The sequence below is a fragment of the Dromiciops gliroides genome, chromosome 4 (assembly GCF_019393635.1).
Source record: "Dromiciops gliroides isolate mDroGli1 chromosome 4, mDroGli1.pri, whole genome shotgun sequence".
Taxonomy (NCBI): Eukaryota; Metazoa; Chordata; class Mammalia; order Microbiotheria; family Microbiotheriidae; genus Dromiciops; species Dromiciops gliroides.
Genome location: NC_057864.1, coordinates 462,890,573 through 462,909,237, shown reverse-complemented (window position 1 = coordinate 462,909,237; position 18,665 = coordinate 462,890,573). Strand labels below are relative to the sequence as shown.

General features: G+C 53.8%; 1 protein-coding gene across 21 annotated transcripts in view; it reads left to right on the top strand.

Annotated features, from left to right (window-relative positions):
• Positions 1–18,665, top strand: part of MYO18A (myosin XVIIIA) — a 153,434-nt gene that overhangs the window by 119,766 nt on the left and 15,003 nt on the right. For 14 of the 21 annotated variants that reach the window (XM_043999889.1, XM_043999894.1, XM_043999892.1 and 11 more), the window contains 13 exons: positions 1,306–1,460; positions 3,673–3,796; positions 3,890–4,090; positions 6,259–6,369; positions 7,310–7,414; positions 8,385–8,531; positions 9,920–10,033; positions 12,488–12,604; positions 13,407–13,490; positions 13,898–14,035; positions 16,194–16,379; positions 16,711–16,850; positions 17,804–17,848. In XM_043999889.1, coding sequence (XP_043855824.1) covers positions 1,306–1,460; positions 3,673–3,796; positions 3,890–4,090; positions 6,259–6,369; positions 7,310–7,414; positions 8,385–8,531; positions 9,920–10,033; positions 12,488–12,604; positions 13,407–13,490; positions 13,898–14,035; positions 16,194–16,379; positions 16,711–16,850; positions 17,804–17,848 — 1,667 coding nt within the window. The remainder of the gene's footprint in view (positions 1–1,305; positions 1,461–3,672; positions 3,797–3,889; positions 4,091–6,258; positions 6,370–7,309; positions 7,415–8,384; positions 8,532–9,919; positions 10,034–12,487; positions 12,605–13,406; positions 13,491–13,897; positions 14,036–16,193; positions 16,380–16,710; positions 16,851–17,803; positions 17,849–18,665) is intronic. The other 7 variants (XM_043999896.1, XM_043999895.1, XM_043999893.1 and 4 more) reach the window with 1 other exon arrangement.

The following is an 18,665-nucleotide window of genomic DNA, read 5'->3' as shown; positions in this document are numbered from 1 at the left end:
CTTCTTTCCTTCCTTCCTTCTTTCCTTCTTTCCCTTTGACTCTTCCTCTTTTTTCTTTTCTCAAGCTTTTTGGAGCTATTTCTTTTTTCCCCCTTTATTTTAATTTCAGTTAGCAAAAATCTATTTTCTTTCTGTCTCACCTTCCCAACCCCATGGGGGGGGGGCAGGAAGGAAAACCCTTGTAACAAGTCTGCAAGATCGTCTCCCAAGTCAGCTGTGTCCAAAGCATGTCCCAGTCTTTGCCTGGAGTCAATCATTTCTCTATTTCTGTCCCATTATGTTGTTGTTCTTGCCATTGGTCTATACCTCCCCACCCCCCACCTGATCTCCTGGTCTTGTCAACCCCCCCCCCCATAGTGCTCTATGGTCCTTATTTCACCTGTCTCTCCCCTGCTTCTCCTGCTCTTAGCTGAACCTACACAGGTTCTCTCTCCTTCCCCCACTCTTCTCTATCTCTGTTTTTCTCTCTCTCTCCCCTCTTCTCTTCTCTTCTTCTCCCTCCTCTCTTTTTTTAAATCTTTCTTCCCTCCCTTTCTCTCTCCTTTTCTTCCCCTTTCTCTCTTCTCTCTCTGTCTCTTTCTCTTTCTCTCCCTCTCTTTTTTTTCTTTTTTTCTTGCCCAGGGTCACACAGCTAGAATGTGTCAAGTGTCTGAGGCCGGATTTGAACTCAGGTCCTTCTGAATCCAGGGCTGGTGCTTTATCTAATGTACCACCTAGCTGCCTCATCTCCCTCTCTTTCATTCCTCTCCCTCCCCTTCTCTCTCCTTCCCTCCCTTCCTTCTTCCCTTCCTCTCTTTCTTCCCCTCTCTTTTTCTCTTTCCCTCCCTCTCTCCTGCTTTACTCCCTCCCTCTCTGTTACTTTTTTCTTCTCTTCTTCCCTCCCTTCCCTCCCTTTCTCCTTCCCTTCCTTCCCTCCCTTCCCTCCCTCTCTCCTTACTCCCTCCCTCTTTTTCTCCCCCTCTCTCCTCTCTCTGTCTCGATCTCTCTCTCTTTTCTCTTCCTCTCTTTCCTTCCCTTCTCTCCCTTCTCTCCTTCCCTCCCTTCCTCTCCCTCCCTCTCTGTCATTCTTTCTTCCTCTGTTCTTCCCTCCCTCTCTTCCTCCCTTTCTCCCTCTCTCCCTCTCTCCCTCTTACCCATCTCCCTCTCCCTCTGCCCCCTTTCTCTTTCCCTCTCTCCTCCCCCTGTCTCTCTCCTCTCTTTCCTCTCTCTCCATCTCCCCCAACACTCAGCCTCCATATCTTGCTCCACTGCTGCGTGGCCTGAGTTGCCCTGACTCCCCTTCCTCTCTCTGCTCTGGCTCCCCAGCTGGTAGACCTGCAGGCTGATAGCGATGAGAGCCAGCGGACACACCAGCAGCTCAAGAAGAAGTGTCAGCGGCTAACGGCGGAGCTGCAGGACATCCGACTTCACCTGGAGGGCCAGCAGGTCCGCAACCATGAGCTGGAGAAGAAGCAGAGGAGGTGGGTGACATGGGCCCCGCTTGTGCCTCTCCCCCAGCTTCTAGGCACGTCTTCCTTTTCTTTCTCGCTCAGTCAGATGCAGGGACACCCCAAGTCCCTCAAGGTTCCCTGATATACGGTGCAGGAGCCCCACAATTCCCTCGCACCCTGGACTGGGGAGAAAAGAAGGGAAAACATAAGCTTGACCTCTCTCAACATGCCAGGTGGGGGGCAAGGGGCTGTTTCCACATCTGTCATGAATCTGGACAATCATCTGAACTCGTGCCAAGTTCATCTCCAACTTGAAGACAGAGCAGCAGCTGGGGTTTCCCTGGGATTCAGAGCTCCCCTCTTCCCTAAAGGGCCCCCCCAACTCCTGTTCCCCAACATTCCCTCTGTCTCAGCTTGACTCAGTTCTACAAACACACAAACCCACCCCCCTGACTCCGATGTCATTAAACTGCAGAGCGAGAGATACTTCCATCTCATTACAGTAATGGCACAAAGGAGGGGGGCCAGAGCCCTCACTGGAGGGAATCCAATCTAAATTAATTTCCCTAGTGGGGGCTTCTTCATTAGGAGAGGAGGTAAAGCTGAGGAGACTCTGCCCCCTGGGGAGGATGGGAAACCCCAGTGGGATGAGGGCAGATGCCAGTCCCGTTGTGATGGAGAGGAGAGGCCTCTCCGCCAATGCCAAAGGGCTCATGCCACCTGGGCACGTGCCCAGTTTCCTGCCTCTCACTGGCCTGTCACAGTTTACGCCTCTAAGATCCCCAGTAAGAGCAGTGTCCATTGGGCGGTGGGAGCTATAGAAGGTGCCATCTCAGAGTTCCCCATGAACGTGGCTGGACCGATCAGGGAGGGCTCCTTTTCCCCCAGCTGCCTCCTTGACCCATCTTCTCCCCAGAGACTCCCCTGCTCCCTTTTCCCTGAGCCCCTCGAGGATAGTGCCAGCCCAGGCTAGTTAACGTGCTACCGAGCTCCCTGCTGGGCACCTTATTAGGTTTGGCTGCCTGGAGTTTGTGGAGGGGGGTGCAACACTTCGTTTTTTGGTGGGACTGCCTGATTAGCTATTCAGAGAAGGTGTTGAGAGGAATTTCAGCAATTTGCTCATTATTTAGAGTCTCTGGGCGGGAAATGAAAGGCTGGTGAGTGAAGGAGTAAAGAGAGAGGCCCCCCAACCGTGTGCCCGCTGAAGCACGCTGCCAACCGGGCACAGCAGGGAGGCAGGGGGAGGGGAAAGTGGCAGCCTGGGGAGGGGGGGAGTGCAGTGTAGTGTGGGGCCTGTGACGTCTGCGGGTGCTCTTGGAGTGAGTGGGTCTGTGCCCAGAGGTTGGCATCAGAACTCGAGGGGGAGAGCAAGCAAGCCATGCTGCACTCCTGGCTTGGCCAGGGTCTGCCGGCCATGGGATCATACATTTAGACCTGGAAGGGAGTTGGGGGCTCTCAGATCCAACCCCTCTCCTTTTACAGATGTGGAAACTGAGGCCCGGGCAGGTTAAACAATTTGCCCAGGGCTGCGCAGACCCTGTCTGAGACTGGATTTGAACCCAGTTCTCCCAATTCTGTGTCCCATGCAGCCTCCCAAGTGAAAGCCTTGGGAAGAAGGATTTGATATCTGTTTCTTTCTGTCTTGATGAGGGAGGAGCCTCTTCTGCTTCCGTATCCATGGGCAGAATGAATTACCTAAGTAAGCCCTGACTGCCCCAGGGAAGGGAGATCAAGGTGAACTGCTGCAGGGCCACAGCTTGATCTGGGATCCCTACATACCCTCAGGTATCTCTTATTTTGAGGCAGTCAGGGTTAAGTGGCTTGCTTAGGATCACACAGCTAGTCAGTATCTGAGGCCAGATTTGAACTCAGTTCCTGCTGGCTCCAGGGCTGGCGCTCAACCCGCCGTGCCACCTAGCTACTCCTACCTGCAAGTGTCAAAGAGACAATGCAGTACATTGCAAAAAGGACTGGTTTGGGAATTGGGTTCAAGTCCTACCACCTGCGTGGCCTTGGACAAGTCACTTAATTTTCCTGATTCTCAGTCTCCTCCTCTGTAAAATGAGGGGGGCTGGACTAGGTGGTCTCTGAGATCATCTCCAGCTCAAGATCTCAAGAGTCAGCTTTCCGCCAGGATTTTCTGCTCCATTCTCTTATCCACAACTCCCTTGTCATCTCTGGAGGCAGCAGGACAGAAAGCCCTCCCCTCAGACTGATGTGCCACGTGTTCTGTCCCATCCAGGTTTGACAGCGAGCTTTCTCAGGCCCACGAGGAGGCCCAGCGGGAGAAGCTACAGCGGGAGAAACTACACCGGGAGAAAGACGCCCTCCTGGCAGAAGTTTTTAGTTTGAAACAGCAGATGGAGGTGAGTGTGGTCTCCGAGCCCCCACTGGTGGTGTCCCCGTTTCACTAACTCCATCCCCATCCCCAGCTGAGACATCATCTTCTCTCGCCTTAGGAAAAAGACATGGACATCGCTGGCTTCACCCAGAAGGTGGTCTCCCTGGAGGCGGAGCTCCAGGACATCTCTTCCCAGGAATCCAAAGATGAAGCCTCTCTGGCCAAGATCAAGAAGCAGCTCCGAGATCTGGAAGCTAAGACCAAAGATCAGGAAGAGGAGCTGGATGAGCAAGCAGGAACCATCCAGATGCTGGAGCAGGTAAGGGTTGGGGGGCACCGATATAGGAGACGGGGACTGTCAGAGGAAGGAAGGAAGCGCACACTTACTAAGGCCCTTCTCTGTGCTGGGCACTGTGCTAAGCTCACCGCACCCCAGTGAGTTAGGTGCTAAAATCATCCTCATGAGGCCTAGAGAGGGCAGGTGACTTGTCTAGGATCACACAGCTACTAAGTATCAAGGGTGGGTTTCAAACCCAGGGTTTCTTTCATCCCACATCCAGTGGGACTTGACACCGGCTACACCACATTGCCTTTGATGCTTCCATTTGCCCGAGTCTCCTCACCCAGGTTGGTAGGGGAAGAAAGGGCCTCACTTTAACCCTGCTTGCAAAGCCTAGCTAGAGATATGTGAGAGGCGCAGACTATTTTCTTTCTTTCTTTTTTAAAAATTCATGATATCAGGGCAGCTACATGGCACAGTGCATAGAGCACTGGTCCTGGAGTCAGGAGTACCTGAGTTCAAATCCAGCCTCAGACACTTAACACTTACTAGCTGTGTGACCCTGGGTAAGTCACTTAACCCCAATTGTCTCACTAAAAAAAAAAAATCATGATATCTTCCATTTTTCTATCACCTACATTTCATTCTTCCTCTTTGCCATCCAGATAACTATCCCTTCACAAAGAATAAAAAAGAAAGATAAATCAGGAACTTATCAGCAAAATTAACCGTCACCCAAGTCTGACAGTATATACAGTATTCTGCACCCACAGTCTCCCACCTTTGCAAAGAAGAGAGGGAAGTATACTTTCTCATCTAGTCTTCAGGGTCAAGCTTCAGCCTCTTAGTTTGCTAGGCCAGGCCAACCTACCTTGACCTCGGTGAAACATTGATGGGGTATGTTTAGGGTCACATGGGGAAGGCAAGGGAATTGATTCCATCTGTCTCATCTCCCAGGCTGTGGTTTGAATGTGACTAGAAATAATCACAAGGATGACTAGCATGTATTAGGCACCTCCTGCATGCCAGGCACTAGGCTAGCTGCTTTGCAGAGTTCTCATTTGGTTCCTCCAACAACCCTGGGAGGTAGTTGCTATTAGTATCATTCTCGCATCGCAATTGGAGGAAACTGAGTCAAACAGAGGTTAAGTGACTTGCCTAGGGTCATACAGCTAATATATGTCTAAGGCTGGATTTTAACTCAGATTTCATTGATTGTGGGCATAGTTGCCTGGGTAGGCAGGGAATTTTGTGAGAGGCCTGAGGCTTGGGCATTATTAGCCTTCTCACCCAGCCTGGAGAGCCATCCTCACCCCCTTCTGAACAGGAGCCACCACCCCAACAGGGTGAAACCTCCAGGGAGCCCCTTCCCCTCTTCTCTAATAGCTCATCCTGTCAAATTTGATCTTCTTGGTGTAAGCCCACCTCCCCCGTGAAACTATCTCCCATCTCCATACCTCTGTCCAGGCCATGCCCCCTTGCGCTCCATCCTCACCTACTCATCTTAGATTCCCTGGTTTCTTTCAAACCTTAGCTCAAGTGCCGCCTTATCGTCCTCCAGGAGACCTTTCTTGACCCCAGCTGCTAGAGCCTCCCCCTCCCTCAAAAACACCTCCCTTATTTATCTGTACAGATTTTCTATCTCCTTACATATGTATCTCTGATGGGCAGTATGGCCTAGTGGATAGAGAGCTAGCCCCAGAGTCATAACGACCTGTCTTCAAATCCCAACTCCAGCACACTCAGGCTGAGTGACCCTGGGCAAGTCACTTCTTGTCTATTGCCTCCAGCAGCTCTTTAAGACTGCAAGCGGCAGAGCTGGGTCAGTCTGCCTTAGTAGAGCACACCAGTGAGGTCCAGTCCAGGTAATGTTTAGACATGGGTTGGAATAGAATAGAATATGAAAGAATGCTGTGACTTGGAAGGAGGGGCCGGGATACAAGGGAAATCTAGGAGATTGAAGACAAAAATATATGAATAAAAATCCATTTTGAAACAAAAAAAAGAGTACAATAGAACAGTTGCTCTTTGAGGGCAGGGATGGTTGCGTTTTTGTCATTGTATATATTGTATACCATAATGCCTGACACACAGTGGGGCTTAATAAGTGCTTGTTGCTTGATTGATTTGTGTTGGGGTGCTGGGGATAAGGGTGCTGGTCATCCAGGGAGCTGACTTGAAGAACCCCTCCTCCCCTCTGCCTCCAGGCCAAGCTTCGACTTGAGATGGAGATGGAGCGGACAAGACAGACCCACTCAAAGGAGATCGAAGGCCGAGATGAGGAAGTCGAGGAAGTCCGCCAGTCATGCCAGAAGAAGGTAAGGATGTCTACGCGGTAGACCTGCTGCTAAGACTTGGCACCCGGGGCCAGCGCCATCCCCACCCCCATCCTCCCCGGGACTTTGGGCACTTGAGCTCCAAGCCTTTGGGAGGCAGTCACCCAACTGCACCCCCCTCCACACCTATTCTGCCCCACCTTCCCCAGAATAGCCTGTCCCTCATGGAGTCCTCCGCAACTGCTGCTTGTGACCCCTGTAGATCCGAGAGATTCCTCGTCCCTCAGGGCTGCCTCTGCTCCCAGCAGCCCTAGCCACCTATGCCAACCAAGCGCCCACTGAGTCCCTACTTCCCTTCCTGTGGCTAGCTCACCTCACCGGGAGGAGGTGGGGGATTGACCCTGGCCCCTGGTGGCCTCTGGGTCTTACTAATTGTTTTGTTGTTGTTGTTGTTGTTGTTGTTTTGGAGGGGCAATGGGGGTTAAGTGACTTGTCCAGGGTCACACAGCTAGTAAGTGTCAAGTGTCTGAGGCCGGATTTGAACTCAGGTACTCCTGAATCCAGGGCCGGTGCTTTATCCACTGCGCCACCTAGCTGCCCTCTTACTAATTGTTAACCAGGGGTATCATCCTGCTGTCCACTTGGGGTGGCCTTTGTATGTGGTCTGCTATCCCTAGCCTCCTGACCTATTAGAATTGTTCTGGAGCTGAAAAAGACTTCGGAGGTCACCTAGCCCAACTTAATTTTACAGATAAGGAAACTGAGGCTGGAGAGGTTGTCCTAGATCTCAGAGGCATCCTGGGCTCTGAGAACCATAGTTATTCAGAGCCTGTGCACCCAAGCAACCTCATTCTCCCCCATCTTGCTCCCCTCGTGTAGAAGGAACCCAGCAGGATGGGGAAGGGGTGCCATGATCCCTCTGTCTCGGACATGCTAATGGGCACCAGGGAGGCCAACGTTTTCTTCTACCCTCTGGCTTTAGTTGAAGCAGATGGAAGCACAGTTGGAGGAGGAGTATGAGGACAAGCAGAAGGTTCTGCGGGAGAAGAGGGAGCTGGAGGGCAAGCTCACTGCCCTGAGTGACCAGGTAGGGCAGCGGCGGGGGGCGGGGAGCCCATCATGGCAGCGGGCGGGGCCTGCTCAGACCGTTACCCCCACCCCCGAATCCTCCTAGCGGCAAGAGCCACGTTGGGTCACGCAAGTCACAGGCCTGGGCCAAGCCTGTCGTCCGTGAATGGCCCCATGAGGTGCTCTGCTCACCTGGGCGGGGCTGGTTACAAGTCACCAGGGGGAGATCTGAGGGATGATAGATAGATGGAGAGAGAGAAGGAGAGAAGGGGGGAGAGAATGAGAGAGAGAGAGAGAAACAGAGAAAGCAATACATAGATAGGAAGACAGGTGATGGGGAAATGGAGATATATAGATATACAGATAGGAAGATAGATGATAGGGAGAGAGATAAAGATACAGAGAGAGATAAACAGAAATAGATAAAAATACAGAAATAGATACATAGATACATAGAAAGAAACAATGATTGGATAGTTAGACTCAGGGGAGAAAGCAATAGACAGATAAACTGAGAAAACAGATAGCTGCATACATAGATGATAAGCTACATAGATAGGAAGATTGATTGATTGGTTGATAGAGGTGGCATTGATGAAGCTCTTACTAGGTACCCGGCACTGAGGATGTACACATAGGCTAAGAAGCAGGCCCCACCCCAATGACCTTCCCCTCTGTTGGGAAAAGACAGTGGATGAGGGGAGCTGGGAGGGGGAAGGGAAGGGTGCCGGCTGGGAAGAGAATGAAATGAATCGTGGCTGGGCCCTCTCCTAAAGAGTAGCCAGGCTAGGGGGTCCCCAGTTGGGCTAGGGGGTCCCCCGTCAGGCGAGCAGGGCCTCAGGGCAGGGGTTTCTCCAGGGTGGGAAGGCAGCTGGTGAGAAGCCTGGGGAATGAAGTGAACAAGATGGGGCCCCTCCTGGAACAGTGGGGATAAAATTGGGGAATAGTGGGAGGTGGCTGGTGAGGCCTCACAGCCTGTGCTCACACAGGTGAGTCAGCGGGACCTGGAGTCCGAGAAGCGCCTGCGGAAGGACCTGAAACGCACCAAGGCCCTACTGGCGGACGCCCAGATCATGCTGGACCACCTGAAGAACAACGCACCCAGCAAGAGGGAAATCGCCCAGCTCAAGAATCAGGTACTTCTGAGAAATAGCCCAGTGTTATCCCCAGGCCTTAGGAATCATCTAAATTTAACCCCACTCAAGGAAAAAGTGAGGCCCACAGGTGATAAGGCAGGATTCAAACCCAGGCCCTGGGGGGTCCTGCCAGTCAGCAAGCTGCCCACCCCACCACTAACATAGGGGCCTGTGTGTAGGGGTTTGTACTTGCTTACAAGTTTGCTGAATCAAATTGCTGCTGGCTCTTCATCTGCCACACTTGAGCTTGAGCCATTGGGAAGGGAGAGAGGGAATTCTCCCAGCTGCCTCACCCCCCTCACTTCAAAGACGCCCTCACACCCTCCTCTACGCGCTCTGGAATCAAGGTCAGGGCTTCCCCAAAGAGGCAGCTGAAGCAACACCCCCGAGCTGTACACAGCACTGCCCATTGGCTCATTGGGATTACAGAATCAGAACGACAGCATTTCAGAACCAGGAGGTCACTTCGTGCAGCCAGGCCGAAAAAAGGGATCCCCTCCATGACCCTGCCGGCTTTAGACCTATGATTCCATAGTCATCCCCGCTAGACTTCAAAACCTATCATCAAATCTATCTGGCATACGTTCATTTAACAAGCACTTATTAAGTGCTGACTGTATGCCAGGCACTGAGCTAGGGATGCAAAGACAAGAAAAAGGAAAAAAGAGAGAAATACTTTGTATGTTCCCTCCCCCTTTAGGAGGCACCTACACAGTTTTAATTTTATATATACATACACACACGTACATACATATACATATCTATGCATGACGATGATGATAGCTAACATTTATATAGCACCTACTATATGGCAGACATTTTGCTAAGTGCTTTACAATTATTATCTCCCTTGATCCTCACAACAATACGGGAGGTCGGCGCTACTATGACCCCCATTTTCTAGATGAGGAAACCGAGGCAGACAGAGGTGAGAGTGGCTTGCTTAGGGTCCCAGAACTAGTAAGTATCTTTATAGACAGATCATCAATAGGAAGATAGATAGCTGGGAAGACAGTTACCAAAACACGTACATAGGCGTCCATGGGTACACGGATGATGTATACATAGCCAGAAAGGTCGATAACGTATAGGAAAATGGAGAGGTAGATAAATATATACACAAGATAGATATATATAGTTAGGAAGATAGATGACATATAGGAAAATCAATAAGTAGATAGATACCTATAGATAGATGCACGCACAGGTGATCTATGCACAGGGAGAGAGATAGATACGAAGATGGGCATTTTAGAATTGGTTTGGAATTGTAGATTGGATTTGGACTTCAGTCCGAGTGTTCTACCCACTGCACCACCCAGCTACCCTTAGGCCGAGGGCGGTGCTCTCTGACCATCTCTTCCTGGGTGGGTGGGCTCTTTGTCCAGCTGGAAGAGTCAGAATTCACCTGTGCGGCGGCTGTGAAAGCAAGGAAGGCGATGGAGGTGGAGATTGAAGACCTTCACCTCCAGATCGATGACATCTCCAAAGCCAAGACTGGGGTAAGGACTCGTGGATGGGAGATAGTGAGGCCGTTGGTGGGCAGTGAGGACTGGGGTCAGACGAAGCCTTGTTGACCCCATCCAGACTGGGAAACTCCATTCACCACTCCCCTTGCTGGGGGCAAGGTGCCTTGTCCACGGTTATAGAGGTAGTAAGTACACAGGGTTATGAATCTAGAAGCTAGAAAGCTCCCCTTCATTTTACAGTTAAGGAAACTGAGGCCCAGGGAGGCGATGTGACAGATTCAACACAGGGAGTAAATATCAGAGATGGGATTCAGACCAAAGTCCCCTGCCCCCAAAATGGAGCCGTGTCTCAGGCGGCCCGTCTGCCCCCTCTTCACTGCCTCCTCCTAGTTCTGAGAATCCTCCATCACAGATTTCCAGCTGGAGGGACCTCAGAGTCCATCAGGTCAGACCAAGGTCATCCTTGTAGTAAACATCAGAGTCGGAATTCAAATGCAGGTCCTCTGATAGAGCTAGGGGTGCCTTCTGCCGTTAAATAGCACTCATCCTTGGATCAGGGCTGTTGAAATGGACACCTTCTCTTTCCAACCCCAACCTCCTCCCCCTTAAGTGGGGACTCTGCCCTGGTACTGGGGGCTCTGGCACAGGCCGGCAAGAGAAGACAGAACCCAGGGAGCTCTCACCTCCCTATTTAACCACCTGTGTGTGGGGGGGTGGGGCTTGGCCGCGGCCTCAGCGTCATAAATAAAGGCAGCTAATGTGGCGGGTGATGTAAACAGGCACCCAGAGATTCGCAGAAGTACCAGTAAGAGGGAAGGATGCCCTTCTCTCCTCCCCGCCTGCCCAGCCTGGCCTGCTGATGGAAAGTGCTGGGTAATTAGAGCCCTTATTTAATGTCTTCTTTTTAATTCGTCGCCTCCCTCTCGGCCTATCGACAGAGAATTCATTATGGTGGTTTGAAGCACCAGCACCTGCGTAGGGCTGGGGGAGTGGGGGGCAGCGCTAGGAGGAGGCAGAGGGTTCGTGGCAGGCAGTCACAGTTGGGTGCCAGGGAGAGAGCCCCTCCCCCCCATCCCAACTGCCCCTGCCATCCATGCGGCCATCGAGAGATGCCAATCTCCTGGGTTTGATTTATCCCTGTGGCATTTGGGCTCCTCAGCAGTTTGCAGGTGAGTGATTCAAACTCCCTAATTGCGTTAAAAAAGGCTGTTACAGAATTACCATTTTATTTAAATCCGAGTTAATAAATTTCTTGGCGGAGGCTTTCCCCAGCTCCCCACAGCCCGGTAACAAGATGGATGGGGCAGAGAAGGAGCCAACGCAGTCGTTTTGGTTTGGAATTACGGGCTAATAGATTCATTCATTTGCTGCAGACACTGTTGGCTGTCTCCTTCCCGCCCCTCTCTCCCCCCAGGAGGGTGTAGAGGTGCGGGTGCATAGGGCCCAGGCTGTCCTTGGCAGGTAGGAATCTGGAGCTGGCTGGTTTTAAGGAGCATGGCACATGTCTAATACACGGCTAAGACCTTGCCCAGGCCAAGGGGGTCGGGGCTATTTGCTCAGTACACACCTTCATTCCCCCCAGTGTCTCCCAAGGGACTTCCCCTAGGAGATGCCCTGCGAGGTTGGTCGTACACTGGGGGGCACTCGACCCTAGCGTGAGGAAGCAGCTCAACCCGAGGACGTGGGAAAGACGAGCCTCTCTTGCCTTTGTCACTCCTCCCTAAGTGGTACCTGTTCACAGACCTCCAGCCAGCCCAGCTAGTGCAACTCCCCCGTTTTACAGACGAGGAAACTGAGGCCCGAGGTGGTTAAGTTGACTTGCCCAAGGTCACACAGGTAGTAAATGTCAGAAGCAGGATCCTAGAAGCATGGATGGAATCATAGATTTAGCGCTAGAAGACGCCTCTTAGGCCGGCTGGTACAACCCCCTATTTGACAGTAGAGGAGGCCGAAGCCTGGGGTTGTTAAGTGACCTGCCCAAGACCACACGGGTCAGTTTAGGGAGAGTTGGGGCTAGAACCCAGGCCTCCTGACTCCAGACCTAGGGCTCCCCACTGCTAGGATCCTGGATCTCAAACTGGGAGGGACCTCAGACTCCACCTAGTCTAACCCTCCCCTTTGATAGATGAAGAAACTTCGGCCTCAAGGAGGAAATCATTGAACAGTTAACAAGCACTAATGAAGCACCTACTATGTTCGAGGCACTATGCTGAGTGTTAGGGTTATAGAAAAGGCTCGGGGTGGGGGGCGCTATTGGGACAGAGCTCACAGTCTAATTGGACTTGCTCAAGCTTCCATAGGTAGTGAGTATCAGAAGCAGGATTTGAACCCTGCACCTCACACTCTCCTTATGGCTGAGGAGCTGACCCTGGACAGAGGACCGGCAGCCCGTCTCAGGGGCAGCTCAGATGGAGACCTAGATGCGTCACCCTGGGGTCCACCCTTGGTGGCTGAGCCCTGACGGTCCTGTCTACTGCCTCTCCCCAGCTAGAGGAGCAGGTGAGCCGCCTTCAACGGGAGAAGAACGAGGTCCAGAGCCGCCTGGAGGAGGACCAGGAGGACATGAATGAGCTCATGAAGAAGCACAAGGCTGCTGTGGCCCAGGTAGCGGCCCCACCCATCTGCCCCCTCTCCTTGGCTTCTTTTCCTTCCACACCAATCTCACCTGGCACTGCCTGCTCCATACACATCAATGGCTCCCTATTGCCTCTAGGACAAAGCATGAACTCCTCTGTGGAGCTTCGGAAGCCCCTCACCACCTGGCCCCTGTCTACCTTCCCAGCCCCACTGGACATTAGCTGCCCAGGGCTCCCACACCCCTCAGCACATGGCTCCTCGCACATGGCTCCTCCCACATGCCTCTCATCACCCCTTTGCGTGGGCGGCCCTCATGCCTGGGATGCCCTCCCTCCCTCCCTCTACCTCAAAGACCCCCTTTCTCCCTTCAAGACTAAGCTCTGGCACGGAGCCTTTCCAGATTCCCCCAACTGCTAGTGCTCTCCCTCCCAAGCTACCTTGTTTAACTATTGATTTTCTATTCTTTTATGAATGTCCTTATCATTTCCCCTCTAAACTCTTCTGGGGCAGGGATTGCTTCATTCTTCACACTTAGCATAGTGCCCGGCACGTAGTAGGTGCCTAAGAAATACTTGTGCATTGATCGATAGATAGCAAAGGCCCATCCAGTGCCGGGATGTGGCCAAGTCTCTGGGGTGGGAGGGGTGTGAATCTCTGTCCTCGAGGTTTGTGGGAGGCCTTGTCTCTCTGTGGCCTCTGAATCAGCTCCTCCTTCCATAAAACAATTCCCACAAGCATTTTCTGAGTCCCTCCTGCGTGTCAGGCTGCAAAGGCAAAAGTAACAGTCTCCCTGGCCTCTGGGAGCTGACATTGTCCCTTCCTTCCCCAGGCTTCCCGGGACCTGGCCCAAATGAACGACCTCCAAATTCAGCTGGAAGAGGCCAACAAGGAGAAGCAGGAGCTTCAGGAGAAGGTAGCGGGGCCTTCCTCTTGCTGGAGAAGGGGATGCTGGGATGCCTGCGTCCTCGGGGAGGGGGAGCTCGGCAGCCCCCTGAGGGGAGGAAGTGTGCCTGATGAGCTCCTTCCTGGCAGGCCTTGGCACATCCTCTGCCTCCTTGCCTTTTTCTGATTCCCTGAGTCCTGGGCTTCCCTTTTGCTCTCTGTAGAGAGATGTGGACCAGGGGATGGAATGCCCGTGGCAGGTGGGGCAGGATTCTGGCCTGGCCCCCGTATCCTCCCTCCCCTTCCCCAGGGCCCCCTTTTGTGTCTCCTCCGGGTGCCCGGCCGGTCCGTAGACCCTGCTCCCCTCCCGTCCTGGGCTCAGCCCGTGAGCTGGGCAAGGCCCTCGGTCATTTCTCTGTGTCCTCCTCTTCCTCCCAGATGCAAGCTCTCCAGAGCCAAGTGGAGTTTCTGGAGCAGTCCATGGTGGACAAGTCGCTGGTGAGCCGGCAGGAAGCCAAGATCCGGGAGCTGGAGACTCGTCTGGAGTTTGAGAAGACTCAAGTGAAGCGCTTGGAGGTGCGTGCTCTCTTCCTGGGCCTTGGGCCCCTCTGATAGAAAGCAGGACGGGGCCCCCACAAGTCATGCCAGGGGCCTTGGTGGCGGTCACCTGAAGGGATGGGACCACAGACTCCTAGATTGCCAGCTGGGAGGGACCTCATGCAGCGACGAATCTAGTTCTCTCGGTTTATCGATTAGGAAACCGAGGCTCAGAGTCCCACCCAAGGTCATGCAGGTGGTCAGAGACAGGATTCGTATTCAGCTCATAAGATCATAGGGTTCTTTATAACATCATAGATCTCAAGTCGGAAGGGACCTCAGAGCCCATTTTACAGATGAGGAAACTGAGGCCTAGCTAGGGGGGAAGTGACTTGCCCAAGGTCCCATGGGTAGTGTTAGAGGCGAGATTTGAACTCAGGCCCTCCGATTCCAAAGCCAGTGCACTGTGCACTGCCCCACCCCCGTGGTGCACAAGCACCCCAGAAGGGTCCATCTCAGCTTCCATTCTGTTCTCTGTGCCCCCCCCCATGGCGATGCCCTGAGGCACCTGTCCCTCCTCTTTCCCGAATATCACACTGGAGAAAAAAGCCATCAGTAGCTGCCCCCCTCCCCACCCGGAGGCAGGGGGCCAAGGACCCTGAGTGAGAGGAGGCAAGCGCTTGGGAATGCCCCTCTGAGTGCCCCCAACTTCTTACTTGGGGTCAGCCCCATCCCGGGGGTGGGGTATGGGGGGGTATACCTGGACTTTGGCCCCCTCTTCAGGCCCCAGGGGCCTCATCCCCGCCCCCCTGCCCTTCTCCCCCCCTCATCATCAAGCTCCCCAGTCAGGGGAGGAGGGGGAGCTCCTGGGCCCAGCCCTCCCGGCATCGTGCCCCCCACCTGCTTGATATTCTGCTTCAGCTTACACCGAGGGACCCTTGTAGCGCTGCTTCTCGTCTTCCTATTTGCCTGGCCACCCCCCTTCCCACTCCCGAATCCATCTCCCACCCTGCTCCTCAGCAGAGCCATCAATATGCAGCGGACCAGGCGGGCTCCCTCTGTTCCTCTTCCCTCCCTCCCCCTCTGCCTCCCTGCCTCCCTAGCCTCTCAGCTCATTGAATTTCTCCTCACTCATCTCCCCTTCTTCCCTCCCTCCCCCTCCCCCCTCCATTGTTTCCCCTCCTTCCTCTCTTCTCCTGTCACCTCTTTCCCTTTTCTGTTTTTTACTGATTCCTCATCTCCTTTTACTTGCCTCTGCCCCCTCCTCCTCCCTTGGTTCTCTTCTCCCTTTTTCTCTCTTCTCCTCCTTTCTCCCCACCTTTTACCACTTTCCCTCTCTCCCATCCTTCTCTCCTGTTCCCCTTTTCTTTCCCCCACATTTCTCCCCATCTCCCTTTCCTCCCTTCCTTTTTCTCTTTTCTCCCCTCCCTTCCCCCTCTCCTTTCTTCTGCTCCCTCCTTTCCTTTCCCCCTTTTCTTCTCTTTCCCCTCTCTTTTCCCCCTCCCTCCCTCTTTTTCCTTTCCTTTCTTCCCTCATTCCTTCTCCCCCTCCCTCCCTCTCTCTCTCTTCCTCCTCCTTTCCCCTTTCCCTTCTTTCCCTCTGGGCCTCTGCACTCCAGACTCTATTGCCCATGGATTACATTCGATCCCTTTTGCTCCAGTCCCCCAATGCTCCAGCCTCCCCTCTCTCTTTGGGCCTCTCACTCTGTGGGAGGAGGGCTGGCGGCTGCTCCCCCCTCCCCTTATTTCAGACCACTTCCCCCACTGTGAGGCCTCCTTGCCCTGTGAGGATGGTGGGATTCTAGCTCTGTCTGCCTCCCTCTCCTTCGTTCATTCTCCCTCTCCGTGCCTTTGCACGGGCTGTGTCCTCCATCAGGAGCACACTCCATCCTCATTCCTCTCTCAGATGCCTTCGCGGATCATCTCAAATCCCCCCCCCATCTCCCCCTCGTTCCTTCCCCTCTGCAAATTCCTTGTGTGTATGTGGCCATTGGCTCTGCTTTGCCTTTCTTCATAGTCCCTGATCTCAGCACCCTGTCTGGACCATGGTCAGCCGAGTGCATTTACTGACCCGCTGGCTGTGAGAAAGAACACTTTCCAGCCTTTGGGGCAAGACCCACAGGAGCTGGGAAGGCCCTGCTCCCCCTCCTCCCGGCCCTTGGCCCACTTGCTCTGCCTTCCTCCTCCGGCCCCTGCAGAACCTATCCAGCCGGCTGAAGGAAAACATGGAAAAGCTGACGGAGGAGCGGGATCAGCGCAGCGCCGCGGAGAACAGAGAGAAAGAGCAGAACAAGCGGCTCCAGAGACAGCTCCGAGACACCAAGGAGGAGATGGGAGAGCTGGCCAAGAAGGAGGCCGAGGCCAGCCGCAAGAAGCATGAGCTGGTAACTGTCCTCGGGGGCTTCTCAAAGGGCCGAATTCTATCCACTGTGCCTGGTCGGGGCTGACCCTACAAAGTAGCAGTGGGGTGGGGTGTGGGGGGGCCAGTTTTGTTGGATGGGAGTGAGTCAGGTACAGGAGAGGGAGGGGTCGGCTGATGCCTACCCAAAGAGAAGCGTCAAACGCATGAGCGCGGGCCAGGGTCCTTGAAAGGGTGTCCCACCAAGAACACAGGAGAGCCTGGCGCCAAGGGCAGGAGGGGGTGCTGACCCAGGGCACCTTACCAGGGGCTGGGATCCTCTCCCACACAATGGTGGGCTGCTGTGTCCTCCCCAGGAGATGGACCTGGAGAGTCTGGAAGCTGCCAACCAGAGCCTGCAGGCGGACCTGAAGCTTGCCTTCAAGCGCATCGGGGATCTGCAGGCCGCCATCGAAGATGAAATGGAGAGTGACGATAACGAGGACCTCATTAACAGGTGTGTGGGACCCGGGGATGAGGCGGAGACTGGGGCCTCCTCTGAGCCCAGGCTCTGGAAAGAAATGAGGCAGAGTAGTCCCCCTCCCCATCTCATGTTCCATGCTGGGTTCCAGGCCCTGGTCCTCAGACTAACTGTAGAGCCCAAAGGGACCTGGTCTGTCCTACAGGCCAGCGAGATTCAAGTGATTAAAGTCACCCAGGGATGAGCTGAGATTTTAACCCAGGCCGAAGCTTTCCTGGGCCCTGCATTGACTGTCTTCCAGAGGAGAAGCCACCCTCTCCCCCCATCCCCCACTGTGCCTGGCTCCCTCCCGGCCCTGAGCCTGCTCAGGGTGAGTTATTCCCCTGTTTAGCTCTGTTTCCGATGGCGCCTGTCCCAGTCCGGGGAGAGCAGAGATTTAAGGGCCCAGCGCCTCGTTACCGTGCCAGCGATTTCCTCTCATAAAACCCACCCAGGGAACGGTTTAGCCGAGACAGATTTGTCGTCTCAGGCTGAGGAATCTGGGAGGCCGGAGGATGGGCCGCCATGGGACCAAGGGGCTAGCCACACTCCTCCCTCAGCCTGGCCCCTTTCACCCCCCTCCGATTCTCCCATGAATTTTTCTAGGCACTTCTTCAATTCTCTTGTCCCACTTCCATCACCCAAAGGGGCTCTTCGCTCTTGCCCAGTCAGCCATCTAGAACTGGTAGGGACCCCAGAGCCCATCTTCTCCAACCCCCTCAATTGAAAGAGGAAGAAATTGAGGCCCAAGGAGGTAAAGCAACATCCCCAAGATCACTTAAGTATTTAGTGACAGAACCGGGTTTCCAACTCAGGTCCCCTAAAGTACAAACCCGGCACCTTGGCCCAGCCCAAAGCGTGTCCAGGGCACCCTTCTCCTTCTCTCCCTACCTCGAGCCCCCTCCTCCCCCGCCACCTTGTCTTTATTTTTTATTTTTTCCCATTTCCAGTTTGCAGGACATGGTGACAAAGTATCAGAAAAGAAAGAATAAGCTGTGAGGACTGAAACATTTGCTTTTTCTGTCTCTGCTGTGTAGTGTCTTCTAACCTTTGACTCCATACACTGCACGTAGCATGTGGCCACATATCTCGCCTTCTGTGCCGAGCCTCTAACTTTTAACACCACCCCCTCCCCACTACATTTTCTAAACGAGTCTTGAGCAGGGAGGGCTGGGCCCCCAGAAGTTCCCAAGCGGCTGGGAGGGTTGGGGCAGGTGAGTAGATGATTCTCTGCTCTGGGAAGGAAGGTGGCCCTCTGGGGGGGGGAGGGAGCAGAGACCTACCCCCCCACACCAGGGTCAGGAGAGCTGAACCAGTGCCTCCAAGTCTGCCTCTGGGATCCTACCATCCCCTCCTGTGATCCAGTGGGCTCTGCCAAGCAGAACTCCCCAGCCGATGGACACAGCCTCCCTTTCATCGAGTTCCAGCTTCCCCGCCCCCCTCCTCCCAATGGGATTGTCTCCGATCCTCCGGCTCAGAGTATCTTAGTGTCTCTCATGTTGAGAAGGGGGTCTCTCGGGCAGTCTGATGACCCAGTGGACCCCTTCTTGCAATCGTGTTTTTAAATAGTTGAGGGAAATGCTTAATTTCAGCGAGGTTTGTGAAATTAAGATGTATCCCCCCTCCCCAATATAAGTTCACAGACCCCCTGGCATCCATCTGTGCATCCCTTGGGGGGTCCATGGACCCTCCAGGTTCAGAGCCCCTGCTCTAGCCTCTGTTCCCTTAAGGTAGGCCAGAGATTGGGGTGGGATTGCTCTCAATCCTTACTCTCTCTTAGGGCCTACACCAGAATGGTGGGAGCCACAGGAG